General features: G+C 36.9%; 1 protein-coding gene and 1 pseudogene across 3 annotated transcripts in view; both read right to left on the minus strand.

The window, feature by feature from the left end:
* SPIDR (scaffold protein involved in DNA repair) overlaps window positions 1–27969 on the minus strand; it is a 389382-nt gene that overhangs the window by 213197 nt on the left and 148216 nt on the right. For all 3 annotated transcript variants that reach the window (XM_028518735.2, XM_036031020.1, XM_036031021.1), the window contains exon 8: window positions 21788–22001. In XM_028518735.2, coding sequence (XP_028374536.1) covers window positions 21788–22001 — 214 coding nt within the window. The remainder of the gene's footprint in view (window positions 1–21787; window positions 22002–27969) is intronic.
* LOC114502225 lies at window positions 2490–2601 on the minus strand (annotated as a pseudogene).

Genomic DNA, 27969 nt, shown 5'->3' on the forward strand with positions numbered 1-27969 from the left:
CTACATAAAGTGCACTAGTAGCAGTTAGTTCCAACTTAAACGTTTTCTTATAAATTTTATCTAGCTTATGTTTTCCAGAGAAAGATTAAAGTTGGGATGTGGTATGAGTTTGATGGATCACACCCAACTTACAATCTTTACACACACCAGTTTGAGATGTAGACAGAATTTTACTTAGAGTAATGCAAGGCTCTTGGAAAATCAGACTTGGCATTTTGCACAAACATATACATTATTTCTTACTTTGGTTTAAAATACCAATGATTTTTTTTTTACTTGAGGCTTTGAGATAGCCTAAAATTTTCAAAAGGCTTTAAGTCAATTTTGATTCTTAGGCAGTAAGATGCAAAGGCTTTGTTTTATTCTTTCTGATTAAAGGAATTGGTCTACATGACAACGAGTGTCAGAGTTGCTCTTTTAAAAAGTGCATCTGTGGTTACTTTAATACAATTATGTTCAGGGTACCTTTTTCATAACTCAAAATATTGATGGTATCATATTATTTATGTAGTTCAGAATAGAGTAGAAATAACTTTAAAAAGCAAACAGTTTTTCTCATTAGCAAAACTGAGTGTTAGCCCTGGCCGGTATGGCTCAGTGTACTGAATGCCAGTCTGGGAACCTAAGGGTCAGTGGTTTGATTCCCAGCCTAGGGCATATGCCTGGGTTGTGGGCCAGGTTACCAGTAGTGGGTGCATGAGAGGCAACCACACATTGATGTTTCTCTTCCCCTCTCCTTCCCTTTCCCTCTCTAAAAATAAAGAAAGAAAATCTTTCAGAAAAACTGAGTATTAAAAGAAATCTGGAGATGTACTGGGTATCTCAAGTGATACCCAGTCAAATGGGTATCAAATGGAAGGGCAATGCCATGAAAGTATCTGTAGACACTGAGAACTCAGAAATACATTTATCTTCTGTAGAGCTGATTTGTTCAAGGATGGTTAACAGAAAATGAATATATGACCCAAGAAAGAATATACATAAAATATTGGCTTAGCAGTAGTAAGCAAAGAACCTAGTAAAACTTGTAAATAAGTTGAAATATATAGTAATTAACAAAGTTAAAAAACTAAATTCTTAAGTGACTAAGCATAAAAAGTAATGAGAAAAAAAGGAAATAATAATGTGCTAAGATTCTGCCCTTTTGGTAAGGCAGGATATAGAAATTAATTTTAGAAGTTCATAGATTAACACACATTTCAATGGGCATTCTAAAAAAGTAAAAATAACCACTTAAGCAATAGAAGATAAATGAAATAATTTCTAAACCTTCTAGAGGGAAAAATACAGGACAAAAAATGATCCATTTAATAAAAAGATGAAATTTAACACTTTAAACTTTTAACTTTCTAAGCAGAACAATACCGACTCAGGTTCAATACTATATAAACAGTCAGCTCTTGTATATCTCCATCTCCTCTTCTTTATATTGTTATTGTCACAGATTTCATCTTTATATACTGTATACTCATTAACAAAAATGTATAATTAGTTGCCCATACATTTGCTTATTAAATAAGAAAAAGAAATTACAAATAATACCAAAAGCACAACACATATGAAGATCACTGGTGGCAGTCTCCTGGAGTTTAGATATGAGACCAGCCCATCTTCCCATGAAACAACACTAACTTTTCAATGCCTAAACTCGCAGTTCCAATAGTTCTAACAAGACTGTCATGTTGATAGGATATCTGTCAGTATGCCCAAATATATGAAGTGAAAGAAGCAGTTTTAATGGAACTTTCCCATGAGCCACTTCTGAAAATATACATCCTTTTGAAAATTTTCAAGGCAAAACCTTTTTTGTAACGACTACTCTTAAGCTGGTATTTTCTGATATTCACAGATCATTGAGTGCTAGGAACAACTTCTGGAAGAAAAAATTTCAAGAGGTAATCATACAGTCTATATTTTCTCTTAAATTATCTGTAGTTTTAAAAAAACATTTTATTGATTTCTTTTTAGAGAGTGGAGAGGGAAGGAGAAAGAGGGAGAGAGAGACATTAATGTGTGAAAGAAAAACATCAACTGGTTGCCTCTCACATGCCCCAACTGGGGACCAGCCTGCAACCCAGGAATGTGCCCTGACTGGGAATCTAACCAGCGACATTTCACTTAGTGGGGTGACCCAACCATCTAAGCCACACAAGTCAGGGCTGATCTGTGATTTTTTTAAAGGTAAAATATATAACTTTTGTTAAAATGAAACCAATTAACCAAGAAAATAGGCCTGTTTTTTTCCTAGTTAGAACATTGTATCAGTTTATTTACTTTTTCATTGCTTTTAGAGAGAGAGGAAGAGAGAGAGAGAGAGAGAGAGAGAGAGACAGATGTGAGAGAAACATCAATCAGTTGCCTTCTCCTATGTGACCTGAGTGGGGGTCGAACCCACAACCTGGTATGTGCCCTGAATGGGAATCAAACTAGTAACCTCTCAGTCTACAGGTTGATGATCCAACCAACTGAGCTGCACCAACGGGGACAGAATACTGTATCAGTTTAGTTACAGCACTCCTAATTGGACAGAGGGTGTATCAGACATTCAACTGATAAGAACAGATACTACACTTGATCTTAGCCAAAAGGTCAAGAAGTGATCAGTGTGTGATTTTAAAAAAACACTGTATGACCTTTACAATGATTATTTCAATTATGAAGCATCAGTCTAACAAATGTAAGTCCACTCTTCAATATTTGGTATGACTTACACATAAAAGGCAGGAAAGAAGTTAACAAAACAATGTGTGACAACAAAAGGATAGAATGCACTATCCTTCATGAGTACATTCCAATCAGGCTATGTTTCTGGCAAACTTGGAAGGATATGGGAAGATGGTTAACTAAACTGGAGGCCTTTGTTGAGCCACCAGTCTACCCTCCCTCCCTAACAGCTTTCCCTAAACTAGGGGAGAAGGGGCCAAAGATGATAATTATTCAGCCATGTTTGTCTTCAGACGATATTAAAGCAGCGTTGCAGACAATATTGCTGCTTTCAAATAATACAAATAAAGACCTTCTTTTCCTAATAGAATATTTTATTTCCCTTTGTCACTTCCTCAGTAGTTGAAGAGATCTATAAAACATTTACCTCCAAAACAAAGCTGCTTCCCTAGAAATCTAAAATAACTTAAGAACTATTTCAAAGCTTGTTTTCTAAAATTAAGTGTCCATGACAGTACTGATAAAATGATTATAGACACAATCCAAGCAGAACCAAGAATTTTGAATGTTAATTATGACCCAGCCACAGTCTGGCCCAATTGCCTTAATCAAACAACTATATTTGTCCAAAAGAGAAAATATGTAAAATGGTAACATGACCTCTTCACAAAGGCAAAGAGCTGACCTTCAGTGCCATTAGAAAGAGGCCCAATGTTCAGAGAACTCTGAATGTGATGCTGTGATTGAGGCTGGAATAATCCTTTAGGCACTGGCATTTCCCTATTTTACTGTTTGGATTATTCTTATAAGATTGTATCTCTAAAATAGCTAGGGATGGCATTTTTATTGAATAAAATTATTAAGTTCATAATTACTAAAAATTCATTTTCAAATTATGACTTTTAAATCTTCTCAAAACATCCATGACTATTCTATATAGCATTAAGAAAAACCCTACATAAAAAATTATAATATGTTTAGGATTTGTGGTCAATCATACAGAAAACAGAACTTTTATTTAGCAGTCATTAATCAGAGTACTTTGATTTTTTTTTTTCCTTCTGGTCAATTTTCTTCACCCAATAAGGAATCCTGGAAGGATTCTACAAGGTTACCATGCTAGGCTATGATAGAGAATATGTTTCAAGAGAAAACAACAGGAAGCCCAGTGATTATGCCAGCTCATATTTTCTTTCTCTGTTTAGCATTAATTTAGCAGCCAAGCAGTGCTGATAAGTTAACACTGCCTATCTCTGCTATTGTAAGTCCTCTGTCCTATAAGGCTGTGGAGAGTGAAAACTTCCCAAGCATTTTTGTCTTTGTTGGGGTATAAAGATCTAGTAATCTATGCTTTCATAGTTACAAATTATTCTTACCCCCATATCTGATTCCTTAAAAATGAGCTGGTTATTTAATTTCAAAATCTTCCCAGATAATATGAAGATCATCTGGTCACACTGATTTTGCAAAGCCAATTTTCACTTATGCCACAAATCATACCAGCCCTGTACTCAAGAAGCTCACAGTGTGGGAGGAAAGAACAGAAGTGTAACTGCAGGTAATTTTCTGTTAGATGTGCTGAAATGGAGGCATGTGGAAGACACCCATGTGCCACATAAGAGACAGCAATCAAACTTTCTTTGAGTTAGGTAAAAGATGGCAAAGAAGGTTAAAAATAGAAGCAGAAGTAGAAGTTTTGTCAAGTGGACTAGGGATGTACGAAAGGACACTCCAGGAAGAAAAAACAGTGCCCACAAGGACAGGAAAACACAGCATAAACCCTCAGTGATCACAGTAAGCCATTATCATTTTGAGAACAAGATCAGCCAAAGGGCATCTCTGTTTGATCTTCATCTTGATCTTATAGATTATAATTATGTTGAAAATAGGAAAAGAAAAAATATTTAAAATATTTTCCTAAATCTTCTTTATTCCAGCTAGTACATGTGCAAGAATAGCATGTATACTTCTGTAATATGAACTCCCCAGAAATGAAAAACACAACTGTTTATAAGACCCTTTGAGCAAGAATAAATATGTATTAATTTATGAAACATAATATTTATGTTCACATATGTTATTTAACCTAATGGGTCTCAATGTGCTTGTGTATCTAAAAGAATTAGAATGCTGAGTGGAGTGTCCTTAAAGAGGGACACACTGGGAGAGCAATGCAGTGACACCTCTGACCCCTTCTCTGTCCATGAGCTCACAGGCCAGCAGTTCATGGCCAGGAATTCAGGGGCTATGCTCACTACGAACCCATGCCTGGAAGACTATGGCCAAACAGGAGAAAATTTTTAAACAGTGACACTTTTTGTTTGTTTTTCCAATCTTTACTTTTGCAATAAAAAATACACATGAGCTAATCAGTAGGCTGCATTAAATATGAAACATTCTATTAATTCAATGTTTAATATTTAACCATAAGTTTATTGATTTAATTGTAATGTTCTTAGTAAGATTCCAAACTAAATCAAAATTGGCTTGTATTTCTGCAAGGAGCCACTTGTGTTGTTATATCAAAATTAGTTATTTTTGATATCAGTGATGTCTAGTTTCTCTGAAGTAAATAAACCTTGCTCTAGACAGGACAAGTACAGTATTCTCTGGCTCTAAAAAGTTATTCTCTCCAGAAACAAGCCAATAATACATCTCATCTTAAACCACTTAGTTCACCCTAGTAGAGTAATCTAGGAAGCAGTGTTGTACTTGATCCTTTGAAACCTATATTATTCTGTTACATTACTTAACAATTCTATGTAGAATTTTCACCTTTTACATGATTTTCGTATTCAATAACTGTGAAGTTGAAGCCTCTGGACCACACAGTTATAATTAAATTTCCATGTCACAGAGAAATATATGTGGAAACAATCAGGTTTATAGTGGACCATTTTATTATTTATCCTCAGTGACCTTGTGAAATGGCAGAGCAGATCCATCTGCCATGTTACAGATGATCATAATAAGGCTCAAAGCAATTATTGTAAATGCAGAGTTTGGGCCTTAAATTCTGTCAAGTACAAGCTCAGTTCTCTTCCCACCAAGGTCCCTTGAATCTAAAAAAATCAACATTTTTCTTTGGTCCTATGATTTGCAAATATTTTTCACTTAATGTGGGTTGTCTTATCACTCTCTTGATGCTGTCCTTTGATTCACAAATGTTTTTAATTTTTAATGAAGTTCAATATTTTATTTAATATACTTTTTAATTGCCTGTGCTTTTGGTGACCTGTTCAAGAAATCATTGCTAAATCCAACACTATGAAGATTTTCCCCTATATTTTCATCTATTTTATAGTTTTAGCTTCTAAGTTGAGGTCCTGGATTGTTAATTTTTTTATATGGCCCAACATTCCTCTTCCACATGTGGTTATACAGTTTCCAACCATCACTTGTAGAAAACACTGTTGTTCCCCATTTAGTCTTGACACCCTTGTCAAAAATCATTTCACCATATGTATAATAGTTTATTTTTGGGCTCTCTAATCTACCCCATTGTTCTATGTCTCTGCCTTGATGCCAGTACCATACTGTTTTCATTATTGTAGCCTTTGCACGAAGTTTTAAAATCAGGAAGTGTGAGTCCTCCAACTTTGTTCTTTTTCAAGATTGTTTTGGCTTTCTGGGATTCCTTGATATTCCACATGAACTTCAGGATGGGTTTTCTCCTCCTAGAGAGTAAGTGTTTAAATTATATAGGGATTGCAATGACTCTGTAGACTGTTCTGAGATGTATTATCATCTTAAAAATATTAAGGCTTCCATTTGATAAACATGGAAAGATTCCTATTTATTTTTTTCTTCCTTAATTTCTTCTAACACGTTTTCACTGTACGAGTCTTGCATATTCTTGGTTAAATTTATTTCTAAACATTTTATTCTTCCTAATTGTATATAAAATGTTTCCATAATTTCCTTTTTTTGTTTTGGCCATTGCTAGTATATAGAAATACAACTGATTTTTGCACATAGATATATATCCTGCAACTTTACTTAATTTATTAGTTCAAACTATGTGTGATTTTGGGGGGTTTTCTCCATATAATATCATGTCATCTACATGCAGAGGTAATTTTATTTCTGCAAACTGGATGTCTTTACTTTCTTTTTCTTGCCTAACTGCCCAGAATAGAACTTTCACTACTATGTTGGACTGAAGTGGTGAAAGGCAGGCATCCTTGTCTCGTTTCTGTGCTTACAGAAAAAGTTCCAGTTTGATACCATTGAGGGTAATGTTCATTTATTGGTTTTTCACAAGTGTCCTATATCAAGCTGAAGAAATTCCTTTCTGTTCCTAGTTTGTTGACTGGTTTTAGTTATAAAAAGGTGTTGGGTTTTGCCAAATGCTTTTTTTTTTCTTGCATGAACTGAGATGATCCTTTTCTACTTTATTAATTAATGTGGTATATTTCAATGACCTATTTCAAATAAGGAACCATCCCTGCATTCTGGGAACAAATCCCACCTGACTATGGTGTATAATCCTTTTTAATATGCTGCTAAATTCAGTTTGCTAATATTTTGTTAAGAATTTCTACATTAATATTAAGAAGGGATATTGGTCCCTAGATCATTTTTTTGTTATCGTCTCTGTTAGCTTTGGTATCAGAGTAATGCTGGCCCCACAGAATGAGTAAGGAAGTGTTCAAGTTTTGGGAAGGGTTTGAGAAGGACCGGTGCTAATTCTTCTTTATATGTTTAGAAAAGTTTCCTGGTTATGGTTTTTTCTTTGTTGGAAGATTTTTGCTTACTGAATTAATCTCAAACTAGTTATAGTTTCAGGTTTCCTATTTCTTCATGAGTCAATTTTGAAAGATTGTGTGTTTCTAAGAAACCATCCCTTTTATCTGAGATATCCAATTTCTTGGCATTCAGCTGTTTAAACTATTTTCTTTTTTAAAATCTTTTTTATTGTTGTTCAGTTACAGCTGTTCCCATTTTTCTCCCATTACCCTCCCCTCGCCTACCCACTCTCCACCTCCCACATTTAACCCTCCCCCCCACCATTATTTTTGTCCTTGGGTTCTTTATACATGTTCCTTGACTTGACCTTTCCCCTTCTTTTCCCTGTTATCCCCCTACCCCTCTAGTTACTATTGCTTCGTTCTTCATTTCCATGTCTCTGCTTCTATTTTGCTTGCTTGTTTGTTTTGTTGATCAGGCTCCATTTATAGGTGAGATCATATGGTATTTGTCTTTCACTGCCTGGCATATTTCATTTAGCATAATATTCTCTATCTAGTTCCATTCATGCTGTCATGAACAGTAGGGAGCTCCTTTCTTTCTTTCTGCTGCATAGTATTCTACTGTGTAAATGTACCACATGTTCTTCATCCACTCATTTACTGAAGGGCATTTAGGCTGTTTCCAGCACCTGGCTATGTTTATACTATTTTCTTATAATTATTTTTAAACCTGTAAAATCAATAATTATGTTTCCTTTTTCATTTTTAATTATATGTTGAGTCTTTTCACTTTCTTCTTGGTCAGACTAGCAAAGTTTGTCAATTTTGTTGCTTTTTTCAAAGAGCCAATATTGTGTTTAACTGACTTTCTCTACTGTTTTTCCATATTTTATTTATCTCCACTCTAATCTTTATTCATCCATCCTAATGCTGGCATTGGATTTAGTTTGCCTTTCTTGTTTTTTAGTACCTTAAAGTATACAGATAAGCTATTGACTTGAGGTTTGTCCTCTTTTTTAATGTACGTGTATTTGCATCTAGAAATATCCAACGTCATACTAATTTTACATCATAAGTTTAGAAGTATTTTCATTTTTATTTCTCTCAAGGTATTTTTTATTTTGCCTTCTAATTTCTTCTTCAACCCATTGGTTAAGGTTATATTCCACATTATGTATTTTCCAGTTTTCCTTTCATTTGTAATTTCTACATTTATTCCACTGAGAACAAAAGAATCACACTGCAATTTAAATCTTTTTATATTTAAGATTTTGTATATCAGCTTCTTAGAACTACCGTAACAAAAACATCACAGGCTATGTGAATTAAGTGACAGAAATTCATTTGCTTACAGTTCTGGAGGCTGGAAGTCCAAGACAAAGTGTCAGCAAGTTTGGTTTCTCCTAAGGCTTCTATCCTTGGCTTGCAGGTAGCCACCTTTTCACTGCATCTTCAAATGGCACTTTCTCTGTGCTCATGCAGCCCTGGTGTCTGTCCTTTTTATAAGGACACCCCAGTCAGTTTAGGGCCCGACCATGACTTTATTCAACCTTAATAACCTCTTAAAGGCCTTGTTTCTAAATATAATCACAATGTGTGGTATACTAGGGATTAGACATCCAACATATGAATTTTGGGCAAACATAATTCAATCCATAATAACTTGTTTTGTGGACTAACATAGGAGGTCTGTCCAGAAAGTATCTAGCCAAGTAACTTGAAAAAGAGACATTTATTGAATAAGATACAAGATACAAGAAAAATTGTACACGAGACAATGACACCTCAGTACCTTTCAAAGTAGGCACCCTGGGACCTCAAATACTTCTCCCACCTTCTCTTGCACTGTTCAAAATACTGTGCAACCTGTATAAGAGTAACCTAATGAGGAAAACAGGAAACAAAACAAACAAATGAGCAAAACAGAACCAGAGGCGTGGAAACAAAGAACAGACTGACAGCAACCAGAGGGAGGGGAGAAAGGGATAAGGGGGAAAACAAGGGGAAGGGTCTAATCAATGAACAGGTATATATGACGCATGGACATGGACGACAGGGTGGGAACTGACTACAGGAGCAGGGGGTAGGTAGGGCAGGGGAGAGTAATGGGGGAAAATTGTAATAGAACAACAATACCAAAACTGTAATAGAACAACAATAACAAAATCTGTGATGCAGCAGCAACAACAACAACAACAGAAAGATACTCTGAAAAATCCTTTGTTGGAATCACCATCAGCTGCCTGGAGTTATTTTCCTGAATCTCCCTGATGGTCTAAAATCTCTTCCTTTTTAAAGGTGATTTTAGTTTTGGGAAAAGCCAGAAGTCACAGGACATCATTTTGGGCTGTAGGGGAGCTGAGTCACCTGGGTGATTTGATGTTTCCCCAGAAATCTCCGCACAAGACATGACTCATGAGTGGGTGCATTGTTGTGATGAAGCTGCCAATCACCAGTTGTCCATGGCTGCAGCCATTTTTGTTGTATCGCATCTCTTAACCAACAAAGAACACTGAGATAGTATTACTTATTAATTGTTTAGCCTGGAGAAACAACCAGTGATGGATGATATCTTCCCAATCAAAAAACACAGTTAACACGGTCTCAGTCTTGCTGAGACTTTCCCACGCCTTCATCAGGCATGGTGAACCAGACGACCTCCACTGGGATGACTGGGCCTTTGTTTCCTGATCATATGAGTGGCCATAGACCCATGATTCATCTCTGGTTATGATTCTTTTGAGGAAATCTGGTTCACTGATAATGGTTGAATCAAGTCATTGGCAACTGCAGCACAATATTCCTGTTCTGGTAGCAGAAGTTGTAGAACAAATTTTGTCATGACACATTTCATGCCAAGACCTGAGTAAAAATATCAGATGCAGTAGTGTTTGGAATCCCCAGATCAGCTTCTAGTTCTTGCATTGCCAGTCTTTGTTGACTGCAGCCCATATACGTTCAACATTCTCAGGTGTTCTGCTTGTTGCAGGCCTTCCAGAATTTGGGTCACTTTCAACATATCCTTGAGCATCTTTGACATGTTTGTGCCATACTTTTAGTATGCTGCACCCATTGCATTATCACCAAAAGCATTCTGAATCATCTGAATAGTTTCCACGAAGGAACATTCAAGCTTAATGTAAAATCTGATGCATATTCATTGCTCTACTTCCTCTGTCATTTTGAATATGATGGCCACACAGTATACATGCTCACTCAACTCCATCTACCATGTCAGACTGGTAGAATGAAGTCACCATTGTTCACTCATGTGCATTCCAGTCCACTCTCCTTGGCTGCCAGATTACACTGATGTTGCACAAACTGTTCTCATTATATTAACAATGGCTGGAATTTTTCCAGACAGATTTCATATACTCTAAGTTGAACAATGCTCAAATGGGCACTTATAAAAAATGTGCATTCTGCTGTTTTGGGTTGGAGTGTTCTATATATGTTAGGAAAATTAGGTTATTGTGGTGTTCAAGTGTTTGTTTTCTTATTGACCCTCTGTTTATTCTGTGTCCATTATTGAAAGTGGGATATAAATAGTCTCCAACTATTTATTATAGTTCAACTTTTCCCTTCAATTCTTTCAATTTTAGCTTCATATATCTTGGAGCTATTCCTTTTTTAGGTACATATACCGTATATTTATTGGTGAATGAACTCTCCTCTTAAACCATGTAGGAGAAAGGGAACATTACAAACAATACAAAAAAGTATAGTAACAAGTAAAACTGGCTTATATACTTGCCTATATAGTTGCCATTACTAGTGATCTTTATTTTTCTTAAGTTCAACTTGCTGTTTAGTATCCTTTCATTTCAACCTGAGGGGATTCCCTTTAGCATTTCTTATAGGGTAAGTCTCCTGGTAAACAAAATATCCTCAGCTTTTGTTTATCTGGAAATACCTTAATTTCTCTCTAATTATTAAAAAATAGTTTTGTAAGAATTCTAATTGTTGGTTCACAATGTTTTTAAAGGACTTTAAATATGTCACTGACTGTTTTCTGATTTCATAGTTTTAGATGAGAAATCAGTTCTCAATATTATTGATGGTACATGACAAGTTCCTTTTCCTGCTTTCAAAAGCCTTTTCTTGTCTTTGGATTTGACAATTTCATTGTAATAGGTCTTGGAGTGGCTCTACTGGAGATCATTTGGCTTCTTGAATATGTATACATATGTCTTTCCTTATATTGGGGTGATGCTAAGACATTATTTCTTCAAAATTTTTTCTGTTGTTTCACTTTTCTCCCTCTGGTACTCCTATAATATACATGTTTCTGTATTGGATGGTGTCCCACAGGTACATCAAGCTCTGTTCATTTTTCTTCATTTTTTTTTTTGTTTCCTCAGACTATAGGAAGTCCACTGTCTTATCTTCAAGTTCACTGATCTTTTGTTCCACTTGTTCAAATCTGCTGTGTAACCTCTAAGTTTTAAAATTTAAATTATTTTCCTATCAAAATTTCTCCTTTTTACTATTTCTGTACCTTTACTTATATTTTCATTTTGCTCATTTATTATTTTCCTGATTTCCTTTCATCATTCATGTATAGTTTCCTTTAACTCATTGTACATGTTTAAGACAGTTGATTTCATATCCTTAACAAGTAATTCCAATGTCTGGAGTTCCTCTATGATTGTTTCTGTCAAATTATTATTTTTGCTGAGAACTGCATATTTCAATATTATTTTGTGGTAACTGTAAATTTACTGCTTCTACTTCTTAGGGATTGCTGACTTTTACTTTATTAAGGACTAGATTAATCCATTTATGATTTTTCATGCTATTTTTTTCAAGGTATACATTCCTTCTCATATGCAGTGATTGATATTTCTGTTTTATTATCTGTGTGGTCAACTGGCTACAAATTTTCTTAATTGTTTGGCTCCCAAAAGTGGAGAGGTACGTGAGTACTGTCAATTGAAGTCTCCTAGAAACCACTTCAGCCTGGGGGAATTGGATAAATGTTGCCAGCCACTGGATGATCAAATGCTGCATTCAGCAACTAACACACAGCCCTGATATATGGCCTACCCTGGCGCCAGCATTCTGCACCAGGATTGTGAGGATGGGAAATGTGGGATAATAGCTGCTATCATTGAAAGGTTGCAATTCCCCAAAATTTATTCTTAATCAAGGTCTTCTCAAGACTGTAAGTATTCAACTAGACTGCAGAGTTAGTTACATTAAACACTGCTTACCAGTGCTGTAGTTGTTTAAGTGGAGATATGGATTCCTGGAGCTTCTTTCTCTGCCCTCTTTTGAGACAACACTCCTCATTGCTTTCTTGACCTTCACTCTTTGATTATAAAAAGTATAGTAATCTGTTTGTTAATGTTTTTATAAAGACTTTATTTATTTATTTTTAGAGGGGGGGAAGGGAAGGGGTGGGGGGAGATAGAGAGAGAAATATCAATGTGTGGTTCCCTCTCCCACACCCCCAACCTGGCCTGCAACCCAGGAACATACCCTCACTGGGAATCAAACCACTGACCCTTTGATTTGCAGGCCCGCACTCAGCCCACTGAGCCACCCAGCCAGGGCTGTTTGTTAATGTTTTGTTTATAGGTTCCCCTATGTTTCTGATTCCCTCTACTGTAAATCATAATGCATATCCACACAATAGAGACCCTGAGAACCTGTAACAATATAGAAACAAATCTACATTTAACTAGCATTCCCAAACATTATCTGAGCAGAGAACCTTTGGGTTGTATTCATGTGAAGATCTCATGGAAACGTGTTCTTTGGAACAACAGCAGAAGTCTGTTTTTCTACCTTCCTCATGGACTCATGAATGAATGAATGATTTCATTTTATCTCTTCCTCCAGTATTTTAGATTGTCCAGAATATCATTATGGTATATACTTTCTCTTTTTCACACTGAAATAGTTTTTCATTTATTTCTTCTCAAAACACCCTGTAATTTTGGTGGGAGAAGATTGGCTTTTCAGCTGTCACAACAGAAAGATAATCCCACACAGTAAACAAACCTCTACTTTTACCATTACTTTACTCTTAGCAATAAGAGCCAGCAATATCTGTTGTTCAAGTAGCTTTCTGCCTTTTCACCCCACCCCTCCTCACCACCCCAGCCCTCCCCTCCTGCTTTCCCTGTTTCCACCCTCCCTTGTTATCAATTTCTTCATTTCAAAGAATCTCAGGTGGCAAAAAGCAGGCACAAACACAGTTGTGAACATGCCTGTGGGCTCTACTTTGGTCCACTGCCACTTACCACACATACATTACCTTAAAAATCCAGATGAGCTGACTGAGTTTCTCTTCTAGTATCACAGTTTTTCTAATGTTTACTCAGGGTTCTAACTATTGCTGGTATCAAGAAGATACTATTCACTATGCCCTCAAAATATGTCTTAAGTCTCCCCATTTTGCTACTTGACATCATAACTTAAGGCAAAACTTAGAGGACTCTTGTTTCTTGTCATTTACATACTATATCAAACCCATCAGTGAATAATGTTGCCTCCTGATCGAAAACATATTCCCAATCCAGTGTTTATCATCCTAGTCCAAGTCATCATCTTCCCTCACACTTGAGCCATTTCCAAAGCCTCTAAGATGCCTTCACTCTGGCTTTCTACACATAGCCATTCTCCACAAGCCTCAAACTGTGGATCAGATCACATCTCTTCTACCCTAGGCAACAGGGAATATTTAATATCATCTCTTTAACATTGTACACAGGTTTTCCATGCTCACTTTCTGCCACTCCTGCTGCAGAATTTCCACTTCATCCATATAGGACTACATATATCCCTGCATGCACCCTTCATTATGCCATTCTGGCTTCTTGGTCATTGCTCATTCAGTCTCCTCTATTTCAAATTACTTTACAGCCCCTTCCTTGGTCCTTTTCAACTTAGCCTTCATAGCTTATATAGAGAATCACCAACTCCATAAAGTACACCCGACACTCTGAGTATGTTCTCTTCCCAGAACTTACACACAAACACACACACTTCCCAGCTGACCTACCTATCAGTCATGCTTACCTCCTCAGTTTTTGAATCTACTGTACAGGGCTCTATTATTAAACTTTCTAGAATCCTTTTTATAACATGTTTATATTACCTTTCTCTTCCATTATATTGTGAACTTCTTAAGGACAGTGATGATTTGTCATTTAATTTCAATACTAAATTCCATTATTCAAGTAGGTCTTTTATGTAAAAAGTAAACATTCCATAAATGCTTCTCAGCAAATATGGAAAACAAAATACATTGAAATAGTCTCTCATTCAGGGGACATGAAACTGTAAACATCTTAATCATTACTTAATACTCAACATTAATCATATAGTTATTGAATGTCTACTGTGCACAAAGCATTCCAGGAATTAGGAATATAGCAGTAAAAAAATTTTGATTTGGAGGTTTTAGCCAGTGCAACAAGAAATGAAACAGGTAAACAAGCATAGGTATTAGGAAGAAAACAAGAAAATATTACCACAAGTGATATAATAGCATAAATAGAAACATATTTACAATACAAAATAGGCATACACATTGGTAAGAAAGTCCCTAGGTTCTCAACAAATATACAAGTAGAAATTACGAAAAAAAAAAACAATTTGCAAAGGATAACTGTCATCAGTAAATAAATATAAGGACAAGTATTCAATGTGATCAGTAGCAGGTACTCTACTGTGAGGCTTACATGTAATTTAAGTATTTTAAGAAGTCATAGCAGTAAAGATAGCAGAGTACATAAATGAGGTACTCACATCTGCATACAACCACATCAAAATTAAAACTAAACCGCAGAACCCAAATCATTCAGAACCACCTGAAATCTAGTTGAACAAAACTCCTGTAACTAAAGAAATAAACAAGAAGCCATGTTAAGACCGATAGGAGAGGTGAAACTCAGAGTGGGCTGGTCCCACACCCATGTGTGGTAGTTAAAAATCGGGACGGATATATCAACAGAGGAGGTGTCCCATGAAGAGCAAGGGGTCCCATTCCCAGCCCAGGTTTCCAGTGGCAGGAAAAGAAATCCCTACATCTCTGGATGTGAAAAACAACAGGGACTGTGGCTAATGTGACAAAGGGTAGCAAAGGGTGGCTGGAGTCCCAGTATTCCTCTTTAAAAAAAAATTTTATTGATTATGCTACTATAGTTGTCCCATTTGTTTCTCCCTCTATTCATTCCCCTCCACCCTGTACCACCCCTCCAACCACCACTCCTCCACCTTAGTTCATGTCCATGGGTCATACATGTAAGTTCTTTGGCTTTTCCATTTCCCATATTATTCTTAACCTCCTGCTATTTTGTACCTACCATCTATGCTTCTTATTCCCTGTACCTTTCCTCCATTCTCTCCCTTCCCCCTCTCCAATGATAACCCTCTGTGTGATCTCTATTTCTGTGAATCTCTTCCTGTTCTAGTTGCTTGCTGAGCTTGCTTTTGTTTTTGTTTTTGTTTTCTTTAGGTTTGGGTTTTGATAGTTCTGAGTTTGTTGTCATTTTACTGTTCATAGTTTTTATCTTCTTCTTTGTCTTAGATAAGTCCTTTTAACATTTCAGATAATAAGGGCTTGGTGAAGATGAACTCCTTTAACTTGACCTAATCTGGGAAGCACTTTATCTGCCCTTCTATTCTAAATGATAGCTTTGCTGGATAGGGTAATCTTGGAGGTAGATCCTTCCCTTTCATGACCTTGAATAATTCTTTCCAGCCTCTTCTTACCTGCAAGGTTTCTTTTGAGGAATCAGCTGATATTCTTACAGGAACTCCTTTGTAGGTAACTGTCTCCTTTTGTCTTGCTGCTTTTAAGATTCTCTCCATGTCTTTTTAATCTTGGCTAATGTAATTATGATGTGGTCTTGGTGTATGCTTCCTCGGGTCCAACTTCTTTGGGACTCTCTGAGCTTCCTGGAGGTCCTAGAAGTCTATTTCCTTTGCCAGAATAGGGAAGTTCTTCTTCATTATGTTTTCAAATAAGTTTTCAATTTCTTGCTGTTCTTCTTCTCCTTCTAGCACCCCTATGATTTGGATGTTGGAACGTTTAAAGTTGTCCCAGAGATACCTAAGCCTCTCCTCAATTTTTTGTATTCTTGTTTCTTCATTCTGTTCTGGTTGAATGTTTATTTCTTCCTTCTGATTGAAACTGTTGATTTGAATCCTGGTTTCCTTCCCTTCACTGTTGGTTCCCTGTACGTTTGCCTTTATTTCACTTTTCACAGCCTTCACTTCTTCCTCTATTTTGTGACCATACTCAACCAATTCTGTGAGTATCTTGATTACTAGTGTTATGAAATCTTCAGCTGATAGATTGGCTATCTTTTCATCACTTAGTTGTGTTTTTTTCTGGAGCTTTGATCTGTTCTTTCATTTAGACCATTTTTTTTTTGGTCTCGGCACAGCTGTTATGTAATAAGGGATGGAACCTTAGGTATTCATCAGGGCTGGGCAACCCACATCACTGCATTGTGGCACTGTATGTAGGGTAGGGGTCCAAGAGGGAACAGTGCTGCTTGCTCAGCTTTTCGTAGGCTTTCAGTCACTTCTTCTGCTACCCACAAGCAAATTAGGCCTTTCTGGTGCTGATTCCTGGGGGGTTGGGTTTGCATATGTTCTAGGATCCTGTGGGTCTCTCAAATGAGTTCTCCCGTGAGGCTGGGAATTTCTCCCACTGCCTCAACTCCCACAGGTTTTTTCAGTCAGAGGCTTTATTTTCCTTTGCTGGAACCATGGGTTGCCTGGTTTGTATCACTCCCCAGTTGTTCCTCCTGGTTTATCAACATGCTAATATGGGACCATTAGTTCCACCTGCCTCGCCTGGTCCACTAGCTGCTGTCATGCCTGCCCCAGTCCTCCAGCCATCACCTTGCCACAAGTCCTCTGAACTCTGGCTGCCCATCCCCACCCCTCCTGCAAGTCTAGATGACTTCTTCTTTAACTCCTTGGTTGTTGGACTTCCATACAGTTTGATTTCCGGCAATTTTGGTTATTTTTTGTTTTTAAATTTGTTGTCCTTCTTTTGGTTGTGTGAGGAGGCAAACTGTATCTGCCTATGCCTCCATCTTGGCCAGAGCCAGGTGTTCCTATTAAAGAGCCCTCACAAAGAATTAGCTGGAGTTACTCACTCTGAGCTCTAGTTATAGGGCAGCTCAAAAGGCACCAGTAACCTACAGGAAGAAACTGAATTATCTGGAATCAGGGTGAGGACTGGAATGGCAGCTTTCTTCTAAACAGAAGGGCTGGCAGAGACCATTGTTCCATTGCTGTGAACTCTCTCCACCCCTCCCCCCAACAAAGCCAGCAGGAGAGCGCCATATCTGAGTTTCCATCAACTTAACTACCACTGTTCATCCTGCCTTGGAGATTTCCTGAGATGGGACCCCACACAACTTGCAGGCCCACCTAAATCCTTTCCAGTGGCTTTTCCATACAAAAGGCCTGTGTTGGCTCACACTGGGACTTTCTTCCCTTGGTATGCCCCATATCTCTTGCTTAGTGGCCCCAGACCGGGCACTAGTGCTGCTGACCTTGGTTTGCAGTTTGGTTCCTTCTGGGTGCTTCTAAGCCAAGCACCAGTAGCAGCCATCTGCAGATAGCATTATAACTAATGCCAGTTGGCCCTGAGTGGGACTGGAAATACATACAAACATGTGAGTTCATATATATATATACACACACACACACACACACACACACACACACTTATTTATTTATTTATATATTATGAGTGTATTACAACACCCCCTACATACACACACACACACACACCCCATCTCTGGAAGGTGTGTAAGAATCTGGTATCAGGGCCTGCCTTCAGGAGATGAGAATTGAGTAGCTGGGGAAACAAGTATGGAAGACTCACTTTTCACTGCATATCCTTTGATACTTTTGAATTCTGTATCATAGGTATTAAATGCCCACTAAAAAACCAATTACTGTATTTTACTGTGTATAATGCACACTTTTTCACCTAATTTTTTTGAGGAAAAAACAAGGATAAGCATTATATATGGGCAGTACTAATTCTGTATCTTTTCCATATAAATCTTTTCCATTCTCTTATTTATGCTTATGTGTTACAGTGTAATGCTAGAAAGCAATAATAATATACACATGGAAAATGATATCCTGGAATACGATCATTGGTTTTATTTTTTTAAAGATTTTATTTATTTATTTTTAGAGAGGGAAGGGAGGGAGATAAAGAGAGAGAGAAACATCAATGTGCGGTTGCTGGGGGTCACAACCTGCAACCCAGGCATGTACCCTGACTGGGAATCGAACCTGCGACACTTTGGTTCGCAGCCTGTGCTCAATCCACTGAGCTACGCCAGCCAGGGTGATCATTGGTTTTATTTATAAAAATTAATAAAAAGTTGAATTAAAAATTTAAAATGATTTTTAAAAAGATTTTTTTCCTGACAGTTTAGGCCAAAAACATGGGTGTGCATTATGCACAGCAAAATACAGAAAATACTTTTAGAATAAAATGGGAAGGAAAAAACATACTAAAGGTATGGAGACCTACATGAACTTCAATGCTATAGGGACTTATATAATGATTCTAAAAGTTCAACTTTACCTGCTTTTTTAAAGAAAAGAGCCAGGGATTCAGAGCCCACTATTTGTAAAGATAGCTGCAAAGATAACTGTGCTCAAGTTTTCTGTGGCTCACTGTGGAAAAACTCAATATATCTTAAATACACATTTTTTGTTGAGGCACAGTAAATTAAAACATAAGCACCTGTTGTATGTTGATAAAGAAGGTGAAACTGGGACACACTGCAAAAATCAAATACTTGCAAAATTATTGGATTTTACCATAAGTTTCCAGTAAGGACTTCTGACAACTTCAAACAGCTGAAAGAACACCAAGAGTTACAGTAAAAGATTGTAGGTAGCAGAAGCACTGTTAGGACAAGGAGAAAATTGTTCATTCATTCCACATCAAAGTTCTATTGGGTGCCCTCAGCCCTAAGAAGTAAGACAGACAGTTAAAAATCTAGTAGCAGAAGACACACAATATGCAAATAAACAAATAAAAAGTGACAAACTTTAATATGTTTGATTGTGAAAAACAAAGTAAAAAAGTAGACTAAAGGGTGTAAAAGAGGTAGTTTCCAACTTTAGATATGGGATCCAGGACCACTTTAGAAGGTAACAGAAGGTAAATCCTAGAGGAGATAAGAAAACAGTAAACCATGCAGACAAGAGAAGGTGGTGAGACACAGCATCCCAGCACAAGGAGAGGCAAGAACCAGCCTTGAGGTGAAAATAGAAGAAGTGGCATGAAATTTGAGGACCTGGGTAGAATCCCAAGTGGCCAAAATGGAACTGGGGGAGGTGAGAGGACTAGTACATGAGGTTCCAGAGCTCAGGAGGGAGGGGCTTTGACAATGTATGAGGTGAGCAGCTACTGTGGAATGTCTAGGCAAAAAGCAGTATGATGACTTATATATATACAGTTTTGCTCCTCTTTTCCATCTTAAGAAGAAACAGATGGAAAGTAAGGAAAGAAGTGGGATGAAAGAGGCTATTGCAATAATCTAAATAAAAATGACTACCTGGAAAGGGTTATGACACTAGAGGTAACAAGAAATGCTGGGCCCTGTGTGCATTTGAAAGTGGAGTGTTAAGAGGTACCCATGGGTAGGAGGAGATTATAAGTAAAAGAGGAGTTGGGGATATCGGGAGTAATGGCAAAAAGTTTATTTCCATTTTCTGAGATGGGAAAAATTGTAGGAAAGGAAGGGAAGGTCAGGAGCTTGATTCTGCTACGCCATCGGCACACAGGTGAAACTGGCAGCGTGGGGGAGAGGCAGTAAGGCATTTGGCTCTGGCGAAGGGGCAGAGGTATGGGATGCAGATTAAGTTTGAGACTCATTAGTGTACAACTAGTATTTAAAGCTACAAGATGAGATGAAATCACCAGGGTGGTGAAGTGAGTAGAGAAGAGGTCTGGGACTGAGCCTGGAAGCAGTTCAGTACTGAGAAGCCAGGAAAGGCATGAAAAAGAGCACAGGAGAAACAGGGAAACAAACCAGTAGCAAGCATTGCAAAGGGACACATGACTCAAACAAATGAGGACTGGAGAAGCAACGCTGAGGTAGAGGTCACAGCTGGCACCAAGAAGAGAGATGTGGAGAGAACACAGGCCAGAAGTCTCAATGAATTGGGCTCAGGAAAGAATGGAGAGCACAATTTGGATACAGTGGTTCAACAACTCAAGCCATATTGTTATAAAGCAAAGAAGAAGAATGCACCAACAGGAAGAGGACATATATGGTCAAGACAAATTAAAAACACATTTTTAACATGAGGGAAAAATAATGCATGCACATAGGATGATGGGAAACTTCAGAGAACAGAATTAGTAGTGCTGTGTTCTTGAGTAAACGCCACAGAATGACAGTTGGTAATTATAGCATTATTCAAGATATCCTAACTACGTCAACAGAAAAACAAATGAATTAAATGCATAAATAAATATAATGAAAATGCACTATATAGTAATGAAAATGAACAAATTACTAAATGTAACAAAATTGATGAATCTCACAAGCACGGTATTAAGTGAATGTAGTCTACCAAAAGAGAATGCATACTGTATGACTACTGAATGATTCTGTTTATATAAAGTTCTCAAACATTCAAAGGAGTCTACTGCATAAGAAGTCAAGATCATGGTCACCTAGAGAAGGAGGGAGGAGGACATGAAAGGGGGATAGGGTGGTTCAAGGTACAAACTGTATACTACTTCTTGGACTGGATAGGAATTATTATTCACTTTGTGATTATTCATAGAAATATACATTTATGCTTTGTGTATGGTCCTTTATGTATTATAATGTTAAGTAATATGTATTAAAATTAAAATAAAATAATAAAATAATGCAAGTTACCCTCTGATATCCTCAGCCTATAATGGAAGAATATAGAGACTCATGATCATCTGCTACAGACACAATAAAAATATTCTTCCTCTGGGAGAGAAGTTTAACTTAAAGATCTGTAAGTGACCTCAAACCTAAGAATTTATCAGGTGAAGGAAACTTTTAAAAACTGCTGGTAAAGTTAATAGTTAGCTTTTGAAAAAAGGCTGCTGAAACCTTCCCTCAAAAGTAGTAAGATTTTCTTCTTTTTGTGGTAAAAATTAATATCCTATGAGGAAGAAAGCAAAAATGATATCCTAAAATTTATTTTTTAAACCATTAATGACCATTTATGCTCCTTAGATCAAACCACACAAACAAGCCATTAGAGACAATACGGTGCTTCTGTTATTAAAAAATCTATGGCAAATCCTGGCTTCCTTTCCCTGGAATTTCTCTATAATAAAGTAACAAAAATGTTCGTGATAACATTTTTGAGACAAACACTTTTGAGACAAACTCAGTTAGCGACTGCTGGAATCAGTTATTTGCACTCACCAGGGAGGGTAGATATGGATGACATCTTGTGGATGCCCCCTGAGATAGTGTGCAGTCTCCTTGGTGAAGAGAACCTTCAGACCAGGCCCAGGGGCCTCACCCTGAGAAGGGCCGTCAGTCTGCGGACCCCCTAACTGCTCACACATGGCAACTTGGATGGTACATTCTTCATGCAGCTCTAGAATTTTCACGGTTAATATACCAGATCTGCTACCTAGAGGGTGAAGAAAAGAACAAAAGGAAAAATAAAGTCTAAAAGACATCAGATTCAAGAGTAAATAAAGTGTCTTGAACAAAAGAATCATGTTCAGTTAGCTTTCTTCACCTGGAGAAAATGGTCTGTACATTTTACAGAGTAAATAGATTCTAACATGTTCACTGGAGCACCTTTTTTTAAAAACCAAAGTAGACTGCATGTTGCATGTAGTATATTTTAAGCAATACAAAATATAGTCTTTTATCATAAACAAACAGTTTTGTGCACATAGAAAACTCAGAACACTTCACAGAGCATGTTTTTATCCCCAAGTCTGAACTTTTTGATAACTATATACTCAGAGGAAGTATGGTCACCTAATTGATCCTTATGCTTTCTTTTCTATTTATTTATTTTTAGGGAGAGGGGAAAGGAAGGAGAAAGAGTGGGAGAGAAACATCAATGTGTGGTTGCCTCTCACACACCCCTTACTGGAGACCTGGCTCACAATCCAGGCATGTGCCCTGACTGGGAATAGAACCGGCGACTCTTTGTTTCTTAGCCCAAACTCAGCTAGTCCAAACTCAAACACCATCTCAGCACCTGAGTTTTCTCATGTGTAAAATGAGGATCATGCCACCAGTCTTAATTAATATTTTCAAGAATTAAATGAGATTAATGAAGTTGACAGTGCACACAGCCTATAACCCAGAAATCCTAGATATGTACCCAGAAACTCTTGTCACATGCACTGGGAAAATAAACAGATGCACATCTCTGTATCGTTTGTCAGGGCAGAAAACTGGACCCAGCACAAATCAATACAGAAGTTAACATAAGTGAACCAGATCTATCTCAAAAAGAAGAAGGGATACACAAGATATGCAATATATGATACTGATAACGTTATTTTTTTAAAACACAGAAACTCATAAAATACAGGGTTGGGCAAAAGTAAGTTTCCAGTTGTAAATACATGAAAGAGTTAATTCTTGCATTACTATTGATTGATTATTGTATTATTTTCCATATGAACAACTGTGAACCTACTTTTGCCCCACCCTGTATTATGACAAATTCCTCTGTAATAAAAGTATATAAATATTGACTAGCAGGATATATAGAAAACTTGCCATAACCACTGCATTCAAGAAGAGAAGAAGAGAAGTGTGACTCAGGAAAGAAACTGAGGGGATTTCCAACTTATTTATCATATTGTTTCTGTTATTTAAAAGAATGTGAATTAAAAAAACCAAAAAATTAAAATGTGTTATTAATTGTAGGAGGAGAATACACTTATGTTTTTCTATTACTGTTTTTTTAACTTAAAAAATGAATTGAAGGAGATTATAAGTGTTAAGTACCTAGCATATTGTCTTCCTAATAAGACACCAATATGGTTTCTTCACTACTTTAGCCAAGTGGTTAAGAGTGAATAATAAAAATTAATGTTTAGCCCTGGTTGGCATGGCCCAGTTGGTTGGGCATCATCCTGCAAAGCAAAAGGTCACTGGTTTGATTCCTGGTCAGGGCACATGCCTGGGTTGTGGGTTTGGTCTCCTGCTGGGGTGCATATGAGAGGCAACCAATCAGTGTTTCTCACATCGATGTTACCCCTTCCCTTTCTCCCTCCCTTCCCCTCTCTCTAAAGGTAAATAAATAAATTAAAAAAAATAATGTTTAAACGGCGTGAAGTTTTTAGTTATATAGTTTAATTTCACTTCCATTTCTTTCTTCCTTAGGTTTACTTTTCTCATTTTCTGAGCAACCCCAAATTTTGCATCTCTTAAGTGTCTATAATGTGTTCCCATATTAAGCATGGCTACAAACCTCCCCAAGAGCACTATCTTGAATTCCTGAGGTATATATCTATCTTCCTTCTATTTCTTAAGATAAGGAAGGAAATAGAATGGAGGAAGGGTATGAACAAGCACAATACTAAGCTAGTCAGTACAGGAGAGGAGAGTGGGGGACTAAAAACAAGTATTAAAGAAAGGCGCTGACTAGGAAGTGAATACTGAAGCTGCTCTGCGACTACAGGTGTTTCTTTAATAAAAAGTAGCTCATCTTCAATTGGTGGATAGGAAAGGAAGTAACACAACATGAGGTTACTTTTGCACATACATCATTTATCCTGGGCAAGGTAGCCAAAGGAATGGTGGAAAATTGGGGTCTTCAGCAAAGGGAAAAAGCCCTAGTAGTTTAGGGGCTGCATTAGTTACAGGTGCATTTTTAGATATAGTTTAATTTAAAAAACTTGTATTCAGGGCTCATCCTCAACCCTGGGTACCAGGTCAGTCCTCTCACCCATCAACCACTGGCAGAAGCTGCTGTCCAGAGCTTCAGGGCCGCTGTCTTGCTCAAGATCAAGTGTGCTGGCTGAGCACATGCTCTTACTGAGTGACTATTTTTGTAGGGCCTGCTCAGCTGCCTGCCTAAGCAGCGTGAGTTCTCTCTTCAGGTACTATTTATTGCCTTGTGCGGCTCTGATTAAAAAGTGACATAGGTTTTCAGTGTTCTGACCCAACCCTACAATTCCCACAGACCCTGAAAGATTTTATAATAAAAGGTAAGATATTGAAGAAACACATAAATAGTATTACAGCTGAAAAACCTTTATTACTAGAATGAATCATAGTGCTTAACTGATTTCTTTGAAGATTTTATGATAAATCCTGACAATGTTTGCGGTGTCTATAAATTCTGCTCAAGATTTGTAGCATCAAATAACCTGTGGAATAAGCATACTTTATGATACTATCACTACAGGGTAAACTGCAGCATGCTTGGTGACTAAATAGGTTTCTGCAGGAATAATGATCAGCACTATTTTAACCTCACCACCAAGCTGGGAACAACAAGAAGTACTCTGCAGTCTCTCTCTCCTATAGAACCTCTAACAGCCTTAGGGAGAAACCAGTGGCCTACCTTCACTGAGGAAGATAAGGCAGTGTAATTTCCCCTTTGAGGGAGAAAAAAGCAGAAGCCAATCTAAAACAGATTATATATTTAAAGCAAGCTCTCAGTCTAAGTACAAAAGAATACCTGCTTTACAAATAAAGAAGACTGTTTGCAATTAAATGCATGGTCCATAAAAGGCTATTTGTGTGCCAGCAAGACATTTCCATAAATGAGGTATCCTGCCAAAATACCACCTCTCCAAAAAGTGTTTACTGAACCAGCCAGAAGCAACTATTCCTTCCCTTTGAACTCCTCAAACACCTTATCATCTTTAAAAAATTTTATTTTTAAATTAAAGTTTATAGTCAATATTATTTTGTATTTCTTTCAGGTGTACCACATAGTGATTAGACAATCATATACTTTATAAAGTGTTCTCTCCAACATTTCAAATACCTATCCAGTAACATACATAGTTACTACAATTATTATTGACTATATTCCCTACACTGTACTTCACATCCCCAGAAGTATTTTGTGGCTACCAGTTTGTATTTATTAATCCCTTTACTTTTCTCATCCTCCCCCTCTAACTCCCTTCCCCTCTGGAAACCTGCAGTCATTTTTAAATGGGGATAGTATTAACTATTCTCAAGAATACTACAACCATCAAGAGAGATAACAGAGAAAGGCCATAGTGCAGGGTCTGGTGCACCATAGGATAATGGCAGCTACTATCATCATGGTAACTGTCATTATTCTTAACTTTTCAAGGCATTTTAAAATATATTTTATTGTACTTGATTCGCAATACCCTATAGAATAAGTAAGAAAGATATTAATCTTCCTTTTTGACAGTTAAGAGAAATGAAAAAGTTAGTTGCTCCAAGACATTTAAAATTTGAAAGTATTGGCAGTCCTAATCTTACAAATTGAGTATCACATAAATCAATAATCCAAATCTCTCTTAGGTAACTGGCAGTTAAAGATGGGAAACTGTAAATGATGTTTTTCCCCTAGTTTATTACTCTAAAATATAGGACTTGTTTAAAATGTAAAGAAAGTCCATCAGGTTGAGATATGAACTCCAGTGAGGCTCTTGCTGTGCCAGCAGTGAGGATTTCGGCACTGATGCTGCACTTAAAAAGAAGAGGATAACTTATCATAGTGCTAAACACTGAAGAGAGAGTGCCACAAAGATCAAATGGAAGCACAAATATTAATTTATAATACCTAAAACTTTAAATAATTAAGAAAAAGGTATAGAAATATTCACATAAAATATACCACAAGATCTAGAAATTTCTACAAATACTTATATCTAGCAGATAAAACAATTCATAGTTAAAAATAGAAAATATTTGACTTAAAGGCTGACGTTTGCTGAATATATAAATGTGTGATTTCATCAACTAACTACTCTTAAAAATGTCTTTCATTTTAAATGACCAAGACGCCACAAAATAAATGAGTAAATGATATAAGAACAAAATATATTTGTGACCACTGGGATAAATAATTTATTTGAAATGTATAGGTCCATTTATATGCAAGTCAACTCAAATCCTCCTAATTGGTCTATGTTGATGAATTAATATATATTGTGAGGGTAACTTTCACGAGTATTTATACAAGAAATACACTATCAGAAACTAATGAAAGCTGTACAAGAAAGTACCAAGTGAAGTGGTAAGAGATAATGAAGTCATCCTCCTACACATGAGAGATACATCTATATGTTTTTCTAAAAGAAAACTTTTCATAATATAATTGTTGTACTAACTTTAAGTTGCTCCATTTAATTATCCAAAAACTGACCACATAGTAATTTGGGATTTTCCCTCAATATTATTATTATGTCTCTCTTTATCTTCACAGATATCCCAAGAAGCTAATACACTGTCTTACTTTAATATGTATGTCCTACTAGTACTGTTTTCTCTCATTCAGGCCAAATCATCAAGTGCCCACCATTCGTTTTGTCCTTAGTCCTCACCGATCATGTGTATGCAGGCATAGACACATAAACACAGATGGGGAGAAGGGTAGCAAGACATCACAGCAAGGCTCAGGAATAGACATCAGGGGATTTTAAAATTCACTTGCTTCCCATGCAAACAGAGCTTCTGTACTTAAGATCTGTTGCGCTTATTCCAAATTACCATGGTATAATCATTTCACATTTTACTTTTTTAAGAAAGGTATTTTATAACACCCCCCCCCCCCAATAATATATGTATCCAGTACCACCTAGTCTTATTTGGGGTGATTCTGATAGTTACTTGTGAAATTTTAAATAATACCTTTAATCAACTCTATTTTCTGTTCTATTAACTTCTGACAGTTATCTAGGAACTCCTAGCTTTGTAAAATGATAAAGGGCTTATACACCCTTCCTTCTTACATTCTCCTTCACAATGTGCCACATGATTTTAATTCCACATAATTCCACTTCCATTGTCAAGGTTAATGTTCACAGTGTGTCCTAAAACCTATGCCAAACCTCTGTGCCTTGGCTATCATCTGACTCTAAGAGTTACAAATAATTAACAAATTATATGAGCACAGTTATATAAACAGAATTCAGTGCCTGACGAGAATCCTAGGAATACATCTGAGTGAGAATATGCCTAACCTCAAGGCCAAATGATTTCACTGTAATAATTCTTATGCTCAATTAGGCCCTCCAAATGCCAAAAGAAATATAATTGCATTCTGATGTCATCAACAATCCCAATGCAAAGAAGTCTTAGCTTTCCCCAAAAGTTTATTACATCTTTTTAAAAAAAAGTCCACACCTGCTCTGGTTAGGACTAAAGGCAGTATGACTGAGCCTGGGTGGCAGGGGAGAGGAGATCAAATCAAAATGCTTATGCTGGGACAAGACAGCCTTACACTATGTATGGGCTCGGCTTATTTCCTCTGTGATGAGAAGACAGTGGGGAAGACATATGACTTGCTTTGATGAGTACAGACTAAAGGCCCAAGGGAAGAAGTAGGGAGACCAGTTAGACAACTACTGTAGCAATCCAAGAGAGATGATGGTAGCTTGGACCTGGAGAGTGGAAATAGAGGTGGTAAGAAA

This window comes from Phyllostomus discolor, chromosome 7 (genome assembly GCF_004126475.2).
Source record: "Phyllostomus discolor isolate MPI-MPIP mPhyDis1 chromosome 7, mPhyDis1.pri.v3, whole genome shotgun sequence".
NCBI lineage: Eukaryota > Metazoa > Chordata > Mammalia > Chiroptera > Phyllostomidae > Phyllostomus > Phyllostomus discolor.